The sequence below is a fragment of the Micropterus dolomieu genome, linkage group LG01, assembly GCF_021292245.1.
Source record: "Micropterus dolomieu isolate WLL.071019.BEF.003 ecotype Adirondacks linkage group LG01, ASM2129224v1, whole genome shotgun sequence".
NCBI classification, from domain to species: Eukaryota; Metazoa; Chordata; class Actinopteri; order Centrarchiformes; family Centrarchidae; genus Micropterus; species Micropterus dolomieu.
Window position 1 is genome coordinate 6,894,413 of NC_060150.1, and position 21,864 is coordinate 6,916,276.

General features: G+C 41.8%; 1 protein-coding gene across 2 annotated transcripts; it reads right to left on the bottom strand.

Moving 5' to 3' along the window:
• Window positions 1-1,159: 1,159 nt before the first annotated feature.
• trak2 (trafficking protein, kinesin binding 2) lies at window positions 1,160-21,814 on the bottom strand. 2 transcript variants are annotated; one of them, XM_046054439.1, is made up of 16 exons: window positions 21,700-21,814; window positions 17,623-17,806; window positions 15,822-16,007; window positions 11,371-11,447; window positions 11,160-11,276; window positions 10,599-10,817; window positions 9,335-9,413; window positions 9,114-9,244; window positions 8,406-8,480; window positions 7,851-7,988; window positions 7,612-7,691; window positions 7,070-7,210; window positions 6,688-6,986; window positions 4,930-5,454; window positions 4,716-4,815; window positions 1,160-3,970 (listed from the first exon to the last, which is right to left on the bottom strand). In XM_046054439.1, exons 2-16 carry the CDS (start codon window positions 17,675-17,677, stop codon window positions 3,178-3,180), a joined length of 3,015 nt encoding a protein of 1,004 aa, XP_045910395.1. In that variant the 5' UTR covers window positions 17,678-17,806; window positions 21,700-21,814; the 3' UTR covers window positions 1,160-3,177. The 2 variants fall into 2 exon arrangements, with proteins under 2 accessions (XP_045910395.1, XP_045910401.1); XM_046054445.1 differs by lacking the exons at window positions 17,623-17,806; window positions 21,700-21,814 and adding an exon at window positions 12,454-12,494 and having other exon boundaries at window positions 15,822-15,999.
• Window positions 21,815-21,864: the final 50 nt, after the last annotated feature.

Genomic DNA, 21,864 nt, shown 5'->3' on the forward strand with positions numbered 1-21,864 from the left:
TTTCAGAATTTTTACAAACCAACCAATCAATCGATGAATGGAGAAAATTATAAATGATTAATCCTTGATGAAAATAAAAATTAGATACAGTCAAAATAGCTCTATCTATAACAGTAAAATTCTGTTTTTACATGACTGTATGAGTAGTAATAATAACAATATATATAATATGTATTAGTATAATTATGGGCTGAAATATGTGTCACTTTTACTTTAAGTACTTTTTCCTAAATATACTTACATACTTTTATTTAAATAACATTTTCAATGCATGACTTCTACTTGAGAAAAGGATCTGAATACTTTATCCACCACTTTTTGGCATTCATGTCAATAGAACAACTGACTTCAGAGTATAACAGAACAGCTTGGAAGTGCTCATAATGATCAAACTCATTCCAAACGGTCAGGACACAAAGACTGAAAGTCTGGTTTCACCTGATCTTTTTTTCTTTCAGCTTGTATACTGCCTTAGTGAAAGAAGTTTCTGTTCTCCACAAAAGGCTAAACTTGCACTGAGTCCGTGGCTCCATGGATGGACGGTCCACCACTTTGGTCCAGACTGAAATATCTCAAAAACCACTGGATGGATTCCTATGAAATTTTGTTAAGACATTCGTGGTCCCTAAAGGATGAATTGTAATGACTTTGGTAATCTGACCTTTCCTCTAGTGCTACTGAGAGGTTGACGTTTGTGGTAAGGAGTGGAACAAATTGACAAATGATAGATGGACTGCTTTAAAATTTGGTTTAGATATTCATGTCTCCTCAGGATAAATTGTTATAATTCTGATGATCCTTTGACTTTTCATTTTGTGCCATCAGGTTAAAATTTTTAATTTGTCCAATAGTTTGGTTTGGGGCGGCATTAGCTCAGTCTGTTAGGATTTGGCTTAGAAACCGGTGGGTCTCTGGATCGAGTCCATCACGAACCAATGCCGAAGGTGTCCTCTGAGCAAGGCCCTGAACCCCGAACCGCACCCTGGGAGCTGTACGATGGCAGCCCACTGCTCTTAAAAAGGATGGGTTAAATGCAGAGAACTATTTTCCCCTTCCCTTTTACAGAATTGCCCCTCAGGGATCAATAAAGTATTTCTGATTCTGACCTGCAAAACGAAAGACAATTATCACTTAATATAGCAGTCTGTGAGCCAGTGGCTTTGTTTCCATTGCTTTATTAAAAAAAAAAAAAAAAAGAAGAGACAACTGAATAATAGCCATGAGTAGTACAGATCATGGAAAAAAAAAAAAAGAAATTATCACAGGACATTTTATACTTTACATAAAGAAAGACACATACCTGCTTTACTGGAAAACAGTGGATATGACAACTACGACAAATCTGAAACGATATAACAGTCTGGATGTGCCTTCTTTCCTGTTCTCTTCAATCCCACACACGTACAAAACAATAAACTGAAGCGCTTCTTCCTTTATTAAATGCGATAGTCAATTAGCACAAAACGTATCACAAACATGTGAGCAAGAGTATTCAATTTCCTCAAAATAAAATAAATAACACTTTTGGCTTGATGTGGATTCCCTTCTGTGGGCCTCTTCATGTGGAAAGCAAAACGTAACTTCTACATATATTAAAAATCTTGTGTTAGCTGACATTGTTACAATAGGCACACATTATGCTAAAATTTCTCATTAATATGTTAGACTCTATATACTTCAAATAATGGTGTCACTTAAACAAAAGGTTAAATGAAAAAGTGCAGGAGCTGAGTGGGAGGGATTGGCTGGATTGATGAACATCAGGGACAGCAGCGCTGACGGCTGGAGGGCCAAAGGGGTCAAGCACAAAGCTCTACGCTTCCTTGTATCTAAACATGATATTTTATATTATAAAGTAGTATGTGGATGAACTATGTGCTTTCCTCCAGACCTGATGGCCAATGTGAGAACCACATATGAGGTTGAGATAACCCCGAGACACCAAGCACAGAAAACAACCACGTACTGTATACTAAAACTGGATGTGATACAGAACAAAAAAAATGTGTCAATGGATTTTCCCTCTTAACAGACCAAAACTGAACGTCTCACAGGCCTGAGATAAAGAATACTCAACAATGAAAGTCCTAGAAGCGGTGGTGAAATATTTTCAACCAAGCAGTGCTGCTCAAACGAACACAAACTCAACCACCAAATCCCACAGAGTTGAACTAATATATACAAACATGTCTAAACAGGAACACAAAAGTGCTAGCTTCTACTTAAGGACCTGAAGGAAAAAGGCAGACTCATTTCTTTATTTGCCTGGCGATATGGATCTGACCCTTGCCTTCAGTGCGGCCCAACCAGTGTGCCGACAGGTGCATGCCTGTAGGCAAGTTTGCTTTGGACGTGTCATGCAGACGCTTGCAAAAGGCGGAGATAAGGGGAACGGCACATGGACAGTCACCAAATATCCGTGCTACAATGAATTACTGTAAAATCATTATAATATTAATACTGGCATGTTAATGGCATGGTCTGATTACAAGATTAGCCTGGCAGTATGCCGTTAAGCTAGCTAGCACTTAAAAGTCCAAGTAAATCCCTTCTTTTCTGACTTCAAATTATTTGCAGATGATACTGTTTTATTACAGACTAAAGATTTTCCAATCCACTACAGAACAAGCCCTTTAAAATATCAAGACTCTGGATGCTCAGCCTTTCTCTCTTCACCTTTCACTTACTTTCTCTTCTGACCACACTCTCCCTTCCTTCCATACCTTTATCTTAACTCTTATTCTTTTCTAATCCACGTCCACAAACCTTCGTACACTTACTTACGTTGTCCTTTACCCAACCTCCTCTACCTGTACCTGAACATCCAGAGCCTAGCAGGAAAACCACATAACCTTATTAAGATTCATACACAACTGAGAAGGTACCGAGAGCTGAATAACCCACTCAGAGGCAAGAAAAGGCCTCCATAAGTCGCATAATGGCAAACATCTACACAGACACTGCGGCGTTGCTAAAAACAGTCAAATTAGTTCAATTGTGCTTTAAAATTAAGTCATAAAAAGGAGGGGATTGTTCTGCCCACCGGATGCCCTGACTCCTCTCTCCAAAGGCAAAAAGGAAGAGATATGAAGGGAGGAAGAAGAGGATGGAGGTGTAAAGGAGGGGTTCATGTTCTGGAGTGTTTGCCCTCCCTCCCGGTCCATCCACCTCTCCCCTTCAGCGTTTGGTTGAACTTGATGGGGCATGGGGGACAGAGGCAAGGTGCCGGCGCCGTTCTTTGGGGTTTCCCCAGGGTGATGGAGGGAGGGCCAAGGAGGTGGGGTGAGGAGGAGGTGGAGGATTACCAGCTGACTTCCCCGCTCGGGCACCAATCATGGCTGGGAGGCTCTGGTTGCGCCTCAAGCCATCCAATAGGCTTCCTCCGCCTGTTGACACAAAAGTAGAAGAATCCTGCCGTGGCACTGAAGCCTCAGACTCTGAACCCTGGAGCACCTTGGTGAACCCGAGCCGCCGCAACCTCTCCACTAGGCCAACACTGACTGGGTCAGGTCTGGCTCTGCCCGATTTAGGGGACGGGACCAGGGCTGGAGTTTCCAGGGAAGGGCTTGGTAGGTCGGGATGTGGTGCACGACCCAGATTCAACCCGTAAACGTCCTGGAGAAAAAGCTCTGCTGGCCGTGAAGCTAGGAAATTGTCAGCCGGGTGTTGGCGGGACTCCATGGGCACCGGGGAGGGAGCAGGTGAGTGGGAAGGAGAGTTAGGGGGTGTGCTTGGGAGGAGGTGGAAGAGGGGCTGCCGGGGTGTGGGTTTTGGGGATGGAGGAGGGGTGTCAGTGGAGACTTGTGCAGAAATGCCCCTCTCCAGGACTAGCTTGGCCAGGCCGCTGGTGGGCGCAGGGGGACGTCGAGGGGGAAAGGAGTCACCCAGACTCAGTCTGCAAGGAGTCACAGGGGTGCTGGGACCTGTCCTCATGGAGCTGGGTGTGTTGGCGAAGAGGGGTGACTGAGAACTGAAAAACATGAAGACAGAAACAAGGTGAGAAAAGAGAGGCACATATTAGCCTTTCATTCGAACAATGGCTATTGTTATACATTATATATATATTGTTGTTATTGTTATGCCCAGCTAACTAACTGAGGTTGCTGCTCTATTGTTACTTCCATCACCAAGCACATTATCACATCATTAACTAACTACATCAGTTCATGAGGTTACAGAATACATTTAAAAAAAGGTTTGCCGGAACATGTAGCTGTTTATCATGATATAGTGTATGTAGCCATAAAGCGCACATTTTAGAACAAATCAGCTGGAAACATTAAAAAGTCAGCCAGAGTTTTAAACCAATTTATGGAGCTAACGTTACATACAACGTTACAGCTAAATTAACAAGCTACCTCCACTGACTTATTGTTTAAAAAATTACTAAAAATTTTGATAGTAAATCTTCCATAAATCATTGTAAACTGCATATGTGCAGTGCTGGGACAGAAGGCATAAAAAGGTATAACTAGCTAACTAAGGAAGGCAGAGATTAGCGAATGGTCAGTTGCCTGCACAGGCCTCTACATGGTCTATCTGGATTTTTGTTATAAAGCAATGGCTTTAAATAAGATGCCTGCCCTCTATAGGATGTCATTATTCTCTCATTCTTCTCATTAATCGTACCCCTTCATTTCCTGTCGTCCCATCATTAATCAGTCCGTAATTAAAAAAAGAAATGTTATAAAAGTTCTCCTATGAAGAGGACTTACCTTGAGGTCACCTGTGTGATGTCACTGGGGTGCAGGATGCGACAGGTGGTGAAGGTATACGTGGAGAAGGTGGAGCTCTGGCACTTGCCTGGATTTTGGACTGAACACACAATAAATCATATTGTGAGAAAAACAATCATACTCGTGATGGCAACAATGAGCTCATCCTAAAATTCCTCATTGAAATACAGTGTATTGCACAAGTAGTTTTTACCAGAGGAAGATGCTGTTGTTGACGTCGAGGTACAAATCTGACTTTGTGATAGGACCGTTGCTGTACAGGCTCCTGGAGTGGGCTGAGATGTCAGGCTGGATTTCTCAGTGACATGCCGGTTTGCGGGGGTCAGACACAGGTCTGATCTGACAGAGGAGGAAGTGGCAGGTGTCCCAGGTGATGTTGGCAGAGTTTGAGAGAGAGGAGGGACAGGGAGAGGCGACACAGAATGCTTTCTGTCTTTCCTCTCCTCTGGCGTAGACGAAAAGCACACCTTGAAAGTAATCCCACTTTCCTCCTCTTCCTCATCCTCCTCTTCCTTACCCCGCTCTGCGGCCCCCTTCTCCACGACACCTGTCTCTCTGTGCTCTTCATCCTCCTCATCCTCCTCCATGTCAGACAGGCGGTAGACAGAATCCTGAACCAGTGGGCAGAAACCCTTGGTCACCACCCCAGGGTGGGGGTCCAGGATGGTGGCCAGGTGGGGTTTCGCCAGCTGCTGCCAGTGATGGAGAGTCAGTGAGCCTGAAAAAGAAATTACAGAATGTTACGGTTTGAAAAATGCCCTTAGAGTCACTGAAAACCTTTATCTCAGCAGTTAGGCACCCAGAAGCAACCTAACAAATCATTTGTGTTTCCTAATAAACAAACTGGATTGCAAAAGCAGCAAGTGATTTTTTGGAATTTGTTATGGCCACTGCATGAAAAAAAAAAAGATTAATAAAGAATACTTTATTTATCCCGCTAGGGGAAATTAAATTTATTTATGTTCACGTACTGGAGTCAACAACAGTTTTAATTTTTAGTAATTTTCCACTGGAGTTTTTATAGTAACTTTTGCTGATGAAACTGGGAGCAGGTCGCACCAGCTCTTTTATACAAATACACATGACTAAATTAAAACCGGTTCCACCACACAAAGTAGTTCTTACGTAGAGATTAGTTGTTACTAAATACACATATACACCCAGTTACTGTCAGGTGTTAACGGTTGCATAGCTAACTCAACTAACTGACATTAGCATGTTAACATGACTCGTGTAGAAATAATATAGTCCATATATAGTAACTAACCAGACATTTTACCAAAATGCTGTTTAATGATGTTGTAAACTGGCTTTTTACTGTTTTATGGAAAACACATTAGCCTAAATGACCCAAATAGCAGTGAAAAAGTTTTTTTACTCATTCTCAAGTGCATGAATGACACATAAACACACATATTTATCCATATAAACAGATATAAAATAACAAAGGAACACCAACTTTTACAAAAGGATTCCTACCAACCAATTATTTAGCTACTAGCTAAGATGTTTCTATTTTAATGGGGAAACCAAATTTAGTGAGGTAAATTTTATACTTTATACACATTCTTGGTAATAGCAGCCCAGTCCAGCAGGCTGTTGTACCAGCCATGTGTAAGTTCAAACAATGCTTTTTTTGAACATTGTAACTTATTGGGCTTAACCATATAAGTTAGTTACAAAGCAAAGTTAAATATGACTTTAAATGAATCCCTCCACCGAGCAGGTCTAAGTCATTCCATATATTGTTTCATATACATTTGTTTCCTACTTTGGTGTAGGAGTGTAGGAAAGGGCCCTCCCTGAGCTCCTCCAGTCTGAGTGCAGAGGGAGCCAGCCAGTCACTGTGCATCAAGAAATGTGTCGACAATAATTCTGCTTCAAATTAAATCGGTCACACATTTGACAGATGCTCTGCCTTAGTTGCTTTGTGTTAAATGGATAACTTCACCTTCCATGGGCTTGACGATCTGAAGCTTCTCAGGCAGGAAGGTCTTGAACAGGCTGGAGCTGATGGAGAGCTCTGAGAGGTTGGAGAAAGAGGAGAACATGCTGCCCATCGGCGAGCTGCAGCCGCTGCCCTCCCCGTCTGCCTCCGCCCCTGCCAGCGCCTGCATCTTCTTCTCGCGCTCCGCCTGGAAGAACTGACGCTCGCACAGGAAGTTCTGCCGTCGCAGAGACAAGCGGTGGAGGGCTTTGGTCAGGTCGTTTCCTCCTGGAGATCCAGGCTGGCCTAGTCGCACCTCCTCCCTGCAAACACAGACACACGTAATGAGTCCACACTTCGGTTAAAATGCAAGACAGGAAGCGAATACGTTATCTTTGCAACGTACCCCTGAGTGGACGAGAAGGGCTGTGCTGTCATCACTAGAGAGCTCTGTCCTGAGCCGGGGATAGGAGGGGTGGCCGAAGCTGCTCGCGATGCAGAAGCGTTGATGGAGCGGACTGTTTGGAAGACTCGCTTCTGGGATACTCTGAAGGGAGAAGAGGTTAAAAGATCAGAGACATGGTCCACAAATTGTCAAGATACTGTAGACTATTGTACCAGTTAGTGAAAGCAGCTGTTGTGTCCGTGAGGATGATTATAACCTGCAATATCACTGCCATCCGTCCAAGTCCAAGACTAGTAATGTAATTAAATGTGGATTATTGGACCCAGTGCTTGAAGTGCCCTATAAAACTAGTTTGGATTTATGTGAAGGGCTATAAAGAGGACTCAATATATCACGGCCACACTCACTATATCACCCAATCTGTGTCAGGAAGTGGGATTTAATTGTTTTTAAGAAGCTGAAAATCGAACCCAGTGTAAGTAAGAATAAAAAAAAAACATCGTACACAAGTATTTTTGATTAGATTAGTCTGGGTTTCTGACCTTTGGTCCTGAAAGGTGGTCTCTTCCTCAACACTCAGCTCTCTCCTCATGGTGCCCTCGATCTCTGCTGCCAGAGAGTCCTACACACACACACACACACACACACACTTTATTCGCAGCACAGCCACTAGGTTTCCCAGGCTGCTCGGGTTCAACATATTTGAACCTTTAGCACTTTGCCCTTCAGGACTCAGTTCTCCATTCAGCTCTTTCTCCGTGCGTGAGTGTGTCTCTCTCACCATGGGGTAGAGGCCGTAGGAAAGGTGCCTTCGCATCCCAGCACAGGGAGTGTTTTTACTGCGAAGCTCTCTGATCTCCTCCTGGGATTCATGGAGCATCTCTACACACTCTGCATTCCTGTCCGCCAACTCGTTCAGCTGCAGCGCACACACACACACACACACACACACACACACACACATACACACACAGTGGTTATTTAAATAGATTTGTTTCTTTTAATTAAATTAGGCATTATTCAGAATGTAAATGTATAATTTAATTTGTCATGTCTTAACAAATTCTTTAAAAATTCTATTAATATATTTACTAAATTAACATAATTACTAATTCAAGAAAAAAATGTTCTTAACCACAATTTAAATGAGACTATTATAATGTATTTGTTATTCTATTTAAATAAAAAAAAATCACTCAATTTAATAATTCGAAACTGTCTTAAAGCCAACCCGTACATCTGTCATTTACTTTTATCTGCGACCACTTTACATAAAACTGGTTCAGAGTCCATTCATAGACACATGAGTAGCTCCTGTGAGTGTGTGAGACTGTACCTCTGCTGTTAGCTGTCTCTGAGCATCTTTAGAGGCCTGCAGGTGGATCCTCAACTCCTCTTTCTCCAGAGCCAGCTGTGGAGAAACAACACACACACACCATACGCATTTAAACACAAACACACTCTCATGATAAATTTATTCACTTGTTCACTTCTGTTGTTCTGACCAAAGACAATGTGACACTGTTTATTCCTTTAGCCTTGGTGCATTACCCTTTTGACTAGGATTGGGGTTGGATAGCATTTTATCAAAATTAATCTAGTCTTAAAATTTGTAATAAAAGAAACAACTAAAACTCAAAGATTTCAATGAGCTCAGCCAGTTTTGAGTGGAGTGTAATTTTTGGTCACTATTCATAGATAAAACTGTATATGACACACTGAAAAAACAGCCTACTTACTCTGCACAACAGTCCTGATTCAGAACTATAAAGTTATTCATCTTAAAACATGGATCGGCTAGACTGTTCCACTAGAAATGCATCGCCACTCTGATATAACAAAGTGGTGCTTCTTTTGCCTCACAAGTGATCTTTGGCCACTGGCTTGGGGAGAGCACATTGGATCAAGACAAAGGTATCATTTTGATGATTGTCATCAGATTCATTACTCGAGTCTGAGCCAAGTCCAAGTCATGTGACCCAAGTTCACACTCCGGTACATTATGCATACAGCTATCTGTAACAGTAGATCCGTCTCTCCTCACCTCCTTCACCCTGTGTTGCAGCTCAACTATCTGGGACAGCAGCTGAGCGATTTCCTCCTGGTGTCTGAGCAGCTCCTCGTTCTTTTGAGACAGTTCATCTGTCAGAGACACCATCTGGCTGTTGGACTCACCTACAACCAACACACACACGAAAGTTAAAATGAGCTTTCCAGACGTGACACTGTGTCCTTTGAGTGTAAATGCGTGTGCATCTCACTCACGGAGCTCCTTCACACAGTCGCTCACTAGCTGCTGCTCCTTCTCCTCATAGGTGACGGTGTCTCTCTTCAGTTGATTCGCCTGGGATGGAGATGTTGAGAGGCAGCAGTTAGCATTTCCAACATCTCATAACTCACACTCTTTTTCCGCTGTCTGCGCATTTCATCATCCTAAGGGACTTCTACAACTAGAATTAGCGCCCCATGATTTTATGCCTCCGCCAACGAGTCAAGTAGCACTTTACATGAGTATCTGTCCAGACTCATAATATATGTAGTGTACACTTGGAAAGAATAGAATAAAAAGGTATAAAGTGCATTGTTTTGGCTAAATGGAAGATTATGAGCTGCATGTGAAACTCACTAAGTCACATGCTCACAATCAGCTTGGCGCGTTCCAATATGTTGTTAGCAGTCACGTGATTCAGATGACGCTCAAAATTCAGAATGACGCAGGAAGGGAAGGGAAAGACAGACAGGACAACATATAGGATGTACAGCGTGTACTCTGCCAGTTACTGCTTACTCATTGTATCGTCCCAGTCAACGTGTGTATGAAATATGGAATCGCCCAGTGCATTCTTTAATTATTGCTTAAAACATATCTTAAGGTGCCAATGACGTTTGAGTCAAAGTGTCACCTATTCAGTGTCCGACCATCTGTGAAATATGGTCACAATCTTCTCTTCTTTTCCTGAGTTATGGTGTTGAATAATGTGAAAAAAAAAAGTGTTTTTCTAGGACATCCTGATGTCAAAGTTGAGTCAACAATTAATGAACTTCATCTCCAAAGTCAAGTGGAAGTTTGTGCCTAGTTTAAAGAAATCCCTTACAAGCATTTCTAAGAAATCACGTTCACGAGAATGAGACGGAAGGACGGACAACCCGCAAACATAATAAAAGCCTACAACGGTACTAAAGCCTGAAACTTCCACTTGCACTGTGGCATTTACACTTCTCTGTTTTTGCAGGGGAAGATTGTTGCATTACAGTATGCTGTTTAAATCAATGTTCCTCTGTTTCATTCAAATGTACCACATCATCAGACCTGATGCCACACGATAAAATGCACTTTTTTTTGGCAAAAGCTGCTAATCCACATTCCATAATTTTGGCTAATACACTTGGAAATTTTCATTAGTAATTATACTAATTTCTGAAAATGTGGTTATGATTTAAACCCCCCCCATTTCACTTTCTATTATTTTCTGTTCCAGTGTTTCAGTGACTCCACTATAACCTCGTCTATCCTGTGTATAAGTCGTACCTCACTCCTCAACGTCAGGTTCTCCTCCTCCAGCTCCTGCAGCTTGCTCTGCAGGGACTCCAGCTGGCTCAGTGCTGCGGCAGCGGTGGTTCCCCCCGGTGGCTGAGGCTGCCGCAGCGGCGTGGACACGCTGGAGTCGGTCTCGCTCTCCTCCGAGACGCTGGCCACAATGCGCAGCAACTCGTCCTTCTTACTGAGCTCATGCTGCAGCTGGTGAACCTGGCCGGCGAGGAAAGGTTTGGACAGAGCGATTACTGAGTTTGTACTATTTACTATTTGCATTAAAGCTAAAACATTTGAGAATCTAATTGCTAACCAATTATCATAGTACATTGATGATTTCAATATTTTAGCTCCATTTTAGTTTACGCATTATATAATAGTGCATTAATCATGTCTATACATTTACATTGGTTGCTTTTTTCCTTTTAAATGCATTTACTTTAAATATCTTTCATAATTAAAATGGCTTTCAGGTACATTTAAAATATCGCACTCACCACTATCTCTTTTTTGTGTCTGATTACTGTTTACTTCTAATAACTCGCATGTGTAAGCTACCTGGTCCAGGGCCTGTGTTAGCTGCTCCTCTAAGGCCTCGTTGCGTTCCTGCAGCAGGTGGTTCCTCTGCAGCAGTGACTGACCGATCCGAGCCGCCAGCTCCAAGTCTCTGTCCCGCTGTCCAACAAGAGCACGCAGAGTCAATCAGACAATTACTGTAGACGCTGCTCCTTAACAGAAAACAAAGTGTTACAATTGAGGGGACACCCACCTCAGCCAACAGGTGCGTGACCACTTCCATGTCATTGTATGTCTTGGTCATCTGTTCCACGCGATCACCACTGAGGACTGGCAAGAAAAAAAATATTATTTTTAGGAGACATGCGAGCAAACACGCACATGCAATCTATTAGACGCATTGTGGCATGTGCATGCAAAATGTGCATTCAGGAAACACACAAACAAACAAAAAACTACTATACCACTTCAACCTATCGGGACACACTTCTGTAGCGTGCCACCTTTACTTACTACATAATAAAATGTTCTGACCACAAGCAACGCGAACATCCACTTGTTCAAAATCTGCATATTTACTGTACATTTCTCTGTGTGCCACTGGAGTTGGCATCAGCAGCCCATGATGAACCAGTGTGGCTCAAACATGTGCCGGTTATTTTGCTGAAACACTACCGCAGCCATTTGATGACATAGCACCACAACCTGGCAATGTGGTTGCTAGTGGTCTGAATGTAATCAAGCCACAATACTGACATTAAGAGACTGCACACACACACACACACACACACACAGTACTACAAGCTGTGTACAGTGGCAGACAGCAGACCTATACTACGCAAATCTCTTGTCTGCGGTCATCTACGTGCAAAAAAAGCAGAGAGGGGAGCTGCAGGTCTGTGGCTCTGGACTGATTCCAGAGAGAAGTGCAGCAGTCAGAGCCACATTGTGGACCGAGGCCCCGCTCTCACACTGGAGCTAAACGAAGAAGATGCAGGGCAGAACAGGTAGAGAGAGAAAGATACCTTTGGAGAGGCTCTGAGAGCCGGGGTGGGAATAAGAGGAGGGCTCCAAAGCAAGATACGCTAGTGAGGGAAAGGAAAGAGACAAGAAGGGAAGGATCAGAAGGTGTACAAGCAACCAGCTTGGTTTAAGATGAAAGGGACAAAAAGAGACAGGAAGGAGGAAAGAAGCAGCACAGAGAGGTAAGACGAAGAGAGAAGGAAGAAGCTCAGGGTGAAAGCAGAAGCTTCAATAAATCCATTTCAGATAGAAACATTAGTTTGTCGAGAGTCAGAGAATCTACACAGCAATTAGTGCGGTCCGCTTTTAGCACCTGAGTGGGTGTCACCAGCGCTGCACCGCTCCCCCTTCCACCTGTTTAGAGAAAAATGGCAACTCCAATCATTTAAACATTGCCTTTTTACCAAGAATCATTTCATAGACTGAGAACAGACTCCAGACTCTGCACCTAAATGTAGTCCCTCACAAAACTCCATGTTAAATACTTTCTTTGCTGTGTTACCACACCTTGTTTCACCATATTTGATTGCAACACTTACATATGTATATAAAAATAAGACAAGTATTTTGAATAGCATTGATACTATAAATGGAATATGGCAAATTATAAAATACAATAGAAAGAAATAGATAAATTCTGAATTGACTATGGCGGACGAAGAAGATCCATAGTAAAGTGCAGTTACTTTATATTGTTTATAAGAAAAGACCTGGAACTATTGTCTGCAATCAAAGTATTATATAGTATTCATGCACTCCTTAACCACACAAAAGACTGACAGATGACGCTGCAAATGTTTGTAGCTCAATTTATCTTATGTACACTCATTGTGGTGAAACAAGCTACAAGGAACTGAATGTAAAAAGCAGCGCTAGAAAGACTCAAGTGAAGCAGCTGCTCAAATGCATGAGCGCTGTAGTCCGGTAACCTGAGGCCCGCGGTGACCTCTGGACACCGCACACCCTTCCAACAACAGACGGTTAAAAATAACTTCCGCCCAACAGAGCTATCTTTGTTACACAAAGGAAGAAGAATACTGTGCATACACAACGCATATAATCTCTCAAGTTAATGTACATTTGACACAACCCACACGCATAGTGAAACACTAGTGTGGGTTGTGTTCACTTGTAAAGTACAGTGACTGAACTCTGGCCACAACACACTGCATAACTACAAAGTCCAGTGAGTTACAAAATAGTACTTGGAGTGCACGCATACTCACACACAGTGCAATGGTCAGTGGGTGGCTGCTTAAGAAACACTGTAGACCTTTTGAATTAAGGTTGGTTGGACCTTTGGCCCTAATAAACTTGCTGCACCAGCTGCAAGTACAACATTTGTTTATTTGAGTAATTCCATCCATCCATTGTCAACCGCTTATCCTGCGGGGGGGCTGGAGCCAATCCCAGCTTACATCGGGGGCGAACGGCAGGGTGCACCCTGGACAGGTCGCAGTCCATCGCAGGGCCTATTTGAGTAATTTTAACAGCCAATTTCAATGCTTAGTTTAATAAATACTTTTTACTTGAACACAAAAAAAGCTGATTTAAACATCCAGGATCAGATTTTCTCTCTCGAATGTGAAAGTCAAAACAAACAATGCTGTACATTCCAATTATTATTATTTTTTTGTTAAACTATAAAGTAGCTACTCCATAGTAGGGCTGGGCGAAATGGCCAAAAATGTTGTCACGATAAAATGTTTCATATCATTCGATATTTATAATTATCACGATAAATATCAAATAATTTCATTCAAGTTTAAAGGGTGATTTTTGCTCGCAAGTGAAAGTTGAAGAAACCAGATGATTAACACTTGATGCTAAACAATGGATCACTTAACAATTGTGAGGTAGAACATTCTAAACAATTATGATAATAATTATTATTTTTTTAAGTCCCTTTTCTTCAACAAAATAAATATCAAAATAGAAAAAAATAAGTAGCAATTTGTTTGTGATTCAGATGAATTAAATCAAACATTTATTGAACATTTGTTATATAGTTATTCCGGAAAATTATGTTGTTATGTTGTTGTGATAATTATCATTATTGATTTATTGCCCATAGATCTTACACTTGTGTTGCTGATGTGGTTTCATGAGATTTGGATCAGGCACAGGACACGCACACGTGAGGTCAGAGTTTCCAAGACCAGAATACATTAGAAGCAGGCTAATGCTTTCTCCATGTGTCTCAAGACTCATCGCTTTACACTGACAAAACCACATGCTCGTATTTAAAATCAGACCACAGACCAAGCTGCAGCCACAAGATCTGGTTGTATTTGGACTGTTTAATATATGGGGTTCACTGCATTGTGATTTTTCCAATAAACATACTTTGCATTTGCATAAAGTTTTAATTGTCTAAAGTTTCTAGTATTCAAACAGCATTTTTGTTTAGTCAGCATTAAACAGCTCCCTCTTCCAATTTCACAACATGACACAAAAACGGGATGCTTGATACCCGAGATGCTTGTATCATGATCAGTATTGTAATATGTAGGCTATTTGCACGTTGTCAGCACAGCATTGTTTAAATATATAAAAACCACACTCCTCTAAGTGCTCTCACGCATTTCATCATGGATCAGGCACTATTAATAGGCCGTGTATGATTTTACACTGCAGAAGTAGAGCAAATGTTTCACCGAGCAGGAATGTGACTCCCTTACTGTACCCCGTCTCTCACACGTGCAGCTGAAACACACACATACACAGCAACTGAACACACATCCTATACAAAATCACGGAAATAAAAGAATTCTGAATCTACCGTGTTACGCCTGATATCATAAATCTTCTGTTCTTCTGCACGTGTTCAGGTCAGGTGTAATCACATAATGCTTTTCATTAAACACCAAACGAAGCAAACAAAAAGGTTTCAAACACAGAGCGGAAATATGCTTTTTTGTGAGAAAAACATAAGACAGGAAGTGGCGTCGATCCAACCACTAGTAACACTGCTCCCGCACACCACACGCTTGTGTAAATGTAAACACATAAGCATTCATTGAGACTGACACACTTCCTGTTTTTCAAGGCTTCCACCTAAACACTGTAACACACACACACAAACTTTCGCTTCCACCTTGTCACGTTCTGCTTGACCTTGCAGACATGATTAAAGCTGCTTCTGCAGTCACACCAGCTCGCGTCTCTCTCTCTCTCTCACCTTCCATGGTGAAGTTATCGTAAACCTCTTCTTTGGGGATGTTTAAAACCGGCATGGTCCGACTCCTCTCTTTACTGTCCTGTCTTTATTCTCTACCACTCTCACCCACTCTCCCTCAATCCCTCCCTTCCTCGTCACTCTCTGTCCCGTGACCCTCGCTTTGAACTCAGCAACACTTAACCCTGGCTGGATCACTGGATTCCTCTTGTCCTCACTGTCTCTCACTGTCCCTCACACACGCACACACACAACTGTCTGGGACACACAATGAAAGACAAACACACGACGACAACCCTGTGTCGAATAATATCCACGCTAAATCCCTGTGAGTTTAATTTAAGAGGATGTGCACTGTATAAAATGAATCCCTCATGTCTAATGCACAGAAACACACACACACACACACACACACACACACACACAATCTGCCCGCCACTGGCTTGACCAATCAAATGAAAGAAGACAGAGAGAGACAGAAATTTAAAAACACACACACTTACTCATGTAGCGGAAAGTCTCCTCTGCCAGCACGGGTGAGATGGCATTGTGCTGGACGGGGCCTTCGTCCGGAGAGCAGCTCGGGGAGACCGCCCAGTCTTGGCTGTCTGACAGGTAGACGGAGCCGGCCGAACCCGAGCCCAGCGAGCCGGATCCGTAATGCTTCCCGCTGCTGCCAAGCCCCTCATCTGTGGGTTAGGAGACAGATATAATCCAGCGTCCAGCATCCAATGATTACTTGACAGATCAAGCATCCTTTAGATTCAATTATCTTCCACACTGACAAACATGAAAATAAATGCCCAACATTATCATCAATCAATTAACTGACTGATAGTTTTAGCGTTAATGTCATTTACAGTCCCCACAAACATATCGTTGGCTCCGGTGCGCTGTTTTAAATTTGGAATTGGCTTTCTTGCTGAGTGAGAGATTTAACCCATTCTCGTGTCTGTCCACATAAAAATATGTAGCTACATCCGGGAGACGGTGAGCTTAGCTTAGCATAAAGACTGAAAGCAGGGGGAAACAGCTAGCCTGGCTCTGTCCAAAGGTTAACAGAATCTGCCGACCACCACTCTAAAACTCACAAGGTAATGCAACCTGTTATATCTTGTTTGTTCAATCTGTGTTAAAACAAAAGCTTGTGGTTTTACAGAAGCTTATGAGTGGGTTATTATATACTAATGGTTCAAAAAGTAAGTTTAAGACTTTTAAACATGTTTCACAGGCATAACTTATTATTGCTGAAAACTGACACTTGTCCTTTGTCTACGAGTCTGATGGTTCTGACTGAAACTCGGTCAAAAAACAGTCACAATAAGCTTAGTTTGTAGGTGTGTAAGGTCTCCTGACAGCCCACAATCAAAAACAGAAACATTTTATAGCTAACGTAACTACTAAAGAAAATATTCAAGACTTTTTTAGGACGTTCTAATTATTCTAAACCATATTATTATATCTATTTTGGTGGGGAAACTAGATGTAATTTTAAAAGCCCACCACATACCCTGTCTGGACAGAGCCAGCCTAGCTGTATCTGGGTAGCTGTACCAGGCCTTCAAGTCTAAATGCTAAACTAACCCTATAGCCTCCAGCCATTAGCTTCAAATTAAACATACAGACACAAGAGTGCCAGCTATCTTCTTCTCCAACTCTCGGCAAGAAAGCAAATAAGCGAATTTTCCAAAATGTCAAACTATTCCTTTAACTTTGGTCGCTCTGAATTTTTAAATTACCCTAAATACCATTATACTGACAGACTGTAGGAAGTCACTGGTTTATACTATAATGTAATTATTCAGTTGATGAAGGCCATAATCGCCTACAATACTGTAATACTGTTGATATATAAAGACAAATGGACTGTACTTGTATAGTATATTATACTATATTGTGTGTGTATATAGTGGATATTATATTGAAAACAAATCACAGCTTTACCATGTTATCATGCATCATTAACAATGCTTTTATTTTGTCAAAACAGAGTAGCCCTGGTAAGATATCAGACTGCAGTGTGTTTTGAGGGCACATGCGGGCTGATAAAGCATTTTAATATTTGTGTGTTTCTTGGCTCAGGCAATATACAAGCAAATGTCCTTCCACTTGAGCAAATATGTGGTTTACTCGGACAGATGGGGCTAACTATAGCATCAAGCCCCCCAAAGACAGAGCATAATGTACTTCAGGGCAGCGTGACATTGGCAGAGCATCATTTGAAATTTGCACACAAAGCTGACGTCGCACTGTCAGCATCCGTTTGATGCGCGACGCAGCTGCACACAGAACAAAACGCCCAACCTGTCTCAGTGCTCGACTCTTTCTTCTCCACCGCCCGGGGTTTGGCTTCAAACATGTCCTGCCCTTGGAGCGGTAGGGGGGGTCCCCGCTCGCAAACACAAAGCTGGACAGAAAACGGGAGCACCTGTGCGACATCACATCCTGGTCCTGCGCCGATGTGTGGTGCTTACGCACACACCTTTACCTGCGGAGAGAAAGGTTAGGCGTGAAAGCAGCAATGGTGGGGTGTGTGTGTGTGTGTGTGTGTGTGTGTGTGTGTGTGTGTGCATGGAGCTCCTCTGACTCCAGGCTATGTTTTCTTCTTCCCACTTAGTTGCTGCCATTTAAAGCCAGATGGGTGTTTTTCACTTGAACATTTAAACCACTGATTGTCTGGCATCTCTTTCAGGGTTTATCAGATCGATCTTAGATGTCACAGCCATTTAAACTACATCAGTCAAGCCTTAAACTCCCAAGGAGCTGCAGGATCTCTACTCTCTTCCTTCTATCTGACGAAAGGGCATTTTTAAGATATACAGTATAAAAGTCACTCATTAAGCTTCAGCAGTTAAAGTTAAAGCAGGCCAGCTGCTGTAACTCAGATGTATTTTCATTTCCTTCTTATGTGCAACATACTATTTTAAACATAGGTGTCATTTACACTGGGGACATGTCCCCACCACTTTTTGAATGCATTTGTTAAAAATGTTCTGAAAAATAGTTTGCAGCAATAAATGCTTAAGCTAAAAAAAACTATTTACTGATTACTGCATTATATTCCATTATATTTTTATATTCTGAATTGTCCACAGCCATCTGAATTAGTGTTTCCCTCTATATAAATAAAGACATTTATTGGTGCAGAAAATGTCTCCAGAATGCGGGAAGTTAAGTGTTTAATGCTCAAAATCTTATGAATGAATATTTCTTTTAAAGGGTATTAAAATATCTTCTAGTCTTGTTCTCATGACCCCAATATTCTGCTTTGTCACGTCTCGTGTGTCTTGTCACAACTCTAATCTGAGCCCTTAAACGTCCCCACCACTTTTCAACACTAGTGACGTCCTTGGGGGGCAGAGGGATGAGAGAGGGCCCTCCCACATCCTGCTGCCTTTCTCTGGAGGAATGAGACAGGAGGGCCTTAAAGGGATGAGCTCTCTATAGAGAATTTAGAAAATGAAAGACATCTGACCTGCTGTGGACACATGCTTGTTGTTGGCATCCACCTTTGGTGTTCATTGTCTTTCAGTAGTCTGTCACACCTAAACGGCTATCACTGCTTTTATTATATTTATTTACATATTTCTTCTGTACCAAATTACCCGCTGCTGCCGGAAACATTAAAAACATTAAGTAAACAGGGATTGCAGCAATTTAGTGTTTCATTTCCATAAACTTAGGAGGCTTGCGAGAGACATTCAATGATAAATGAAAATCTGAGCAGCAGAGGTCAAGATATTGTGACTTTTAGCCCTAGTGATGCCCTAAATACTCTGGCTCCTACACTTCCCATAATGCTGTTGATAGCATTTGTCATAACATCCTTCCAGCCTGATAAACACTTGCATGTTTCAAGCTCCTCATCTCCAGTTTGTTATGTCCACTTTAAGTTAAAAATGTCTCCAAGCCCAAGCTGAGACAAACCTGATGACTGATCACTATGAAATCATCGGGGTTATTTTCTCAAACTATCTGGAAAGCTACAGACTGTTTTCACAGGCTGAGTAGTCTCCCTCAAAGTGGATAGAGGTGTGTGTTATTGTGCATTTGTGTTGTGAAGAGTAAAGAGGAGAAACTGTTTTTATAAGAAAAAGCCATTACGAGCTACTTTACAAAGAGGATACTGTGCATTAGCATAGCGCCTACCATCATTTACAATCCCAGTACCATCTGCATCCCTGACCTTAGTGCCTGGTCTGTGCATGCAGACTGATTACATGCATATCTGTGTGGCTGTGTGTGTATCAGTAAGCATGCCTGTGCAAAGACAGAGTCCTTGGGCAACATTCATCCTCTGCTTACATAACAGTGAGGCTGAAACTGTTTGCTCCATAAAGAGATTATTGTGAGGCACGCAATGCCGCAGCCTAAATGTGCTGTTTAGCATTAGAGGCCTGGCAGATACGCTGTACTGACCCACTAATGACACTGATATTGGCTTTATAATAGTCACGTTCATATTAGAGCTAGGAGCAATCCTGTGCACAAAATACTGCATAAATTAATCATCTTCAAAAGAAATCCATTATGTCCATACTCATCATGGAAACATCGTTCAGATGCAAGCTTCTTCGTTTCCATGATATAAAGTGCCTGTGAGTCATCTCATGAGTAACGCTATAACAGACAGACAGGTTCTTGTTTGAGATGCAGCCCGGTATTCTGATTTGGAGAAGTAATATTTTAGACATTAAAATAGCAAGAGATGCAATTCTAGTCCTGAAAAACCACCACTTAATGTTGGTAACAAATTATTGCCAGGTGTAAAATGTCAGCACAGCAGCCCTGCAAGTAACTCTGTAAAACACAGACAACACAGCAGCATTATACACAACACTAGCCTGGCCCAGCTGTCCCAGAGAGACTGTCTGCTTACATCAGCTTTTCTACAGACTTTATCTCCCTTCATGTCTAATCTGAGCGTCAGCTGATGCTCTTATCCAGAGTGACCTACAACAAGTGCAGCCGAATAAATGTCAGAATCTGAATACCATGCTCGTATTTATAAGCTGAGGTCAAAGCAAATAGCACAACGCTACAAACTACAAGGAGTTCTTTCACCTCCACACCTGAAACTCTAACCTGAATTTGTGTAAATGTGGAAAGATATCCTTCTTGGCTTTTCTGTTGTTTTCAGTTGCCAGTCATTTGCCGTGCTTCGCCGTCTCCATATGTGCTGTATCACAGCGTCTGCACTCAGGCCATCTTAAATCTGACAGGGCCTGCTTCAAAAGACATAGCAGCATGTGACACTGACTGGACCGGTGACGTTAACGAAACAACCAGAAACCTCTTAATGGAACATCAGCAGACTTCCCTCGCAATGCTGTGCCAAAAGTACGGCTGTCTTTTTGCGCTTTGGTAAACACCGACTGACATTATTCCCCATTTTCTGACTAATAAACCAAACAACTACACAAACAATCGAAAAAATAATTAAGAGATTAGGTAACAATTAAAAAATTATAAAAACGAAAACAGTACAGATTAATGTGAAACAACCATCTGCAACATCATTGAAATACTCATGTGGTCAGACTGGGCTGCTAATGTCTATAACAACAGATACCCATATGTGCCATCCTCTGTATCTGTATCTACTAGTCAGTAAACGTACCTATGAGGAAAATAGGACTAATAACTTTTTAATGAATCCTCATAGGGTCAAGTTTCCAAGTCGGCATGACATCAACACACCACCAAATTTTACATGTAATGTAACTCTCCTTCTGTCATCTTCCAGTGCCTTGATGGGCTGTGTATTGTTATCCAGTGCTGCTTCATGATATCATTTACGTTCAGACTTACCAAAAAGATCCACAGTGTAAAATACATATGTTAAATTATCATGATTTTAATATAAGTATCGTTGACTAACGACACTTCCAGACCTAACTGCAAACAGACAGGCTAACATTTACGGTGCATGTTTCTTTATACAGATTATATATATATATATATATATATATATATATATATATATTGTTATATATTTATATGTATAATAAATGTTATCGGATCATATGAAGGCTATGAGCCACCGATGATGTTTATTGTTGTTAAGATAGCTAACCTATAAACAAAAACGTTTAGCAGACCAGCTATGATTTACCAGCTATGAGCTAAACCAACAGATCAGATTAGTTGTTGGTCCTTTATCAAAATCTCCTTGATTTTAATCCACTATTAATATATTTGCTAAATATTTAGCATAAAGTTAGCTAACGCAAGGTTTCACATGTATGCTGGGCGCGGATGACAGCTTCACTGTTAGCTAACTGTTAAAGCCACCGACAAACTGGCAGCCTCCCTCCCTAGAGGTGACTAATACTAGCATTAAATGAATGAAAGGTAACGTTTAATTTTAATAAAACGTACCCTATGTCAATGTTACTCCTCAGCATGGGCAAGTCCAGTGTTCACGCCGTGTGTATCGATCCTTCACCAGAGCCTGAAACAATAGAGGGGAAGGGAGGGAGGTGGCAAAACAACCATCATAAACGTGCGACAGCGAGCTGGGTGACGTTTTTATCAGGCGACAAG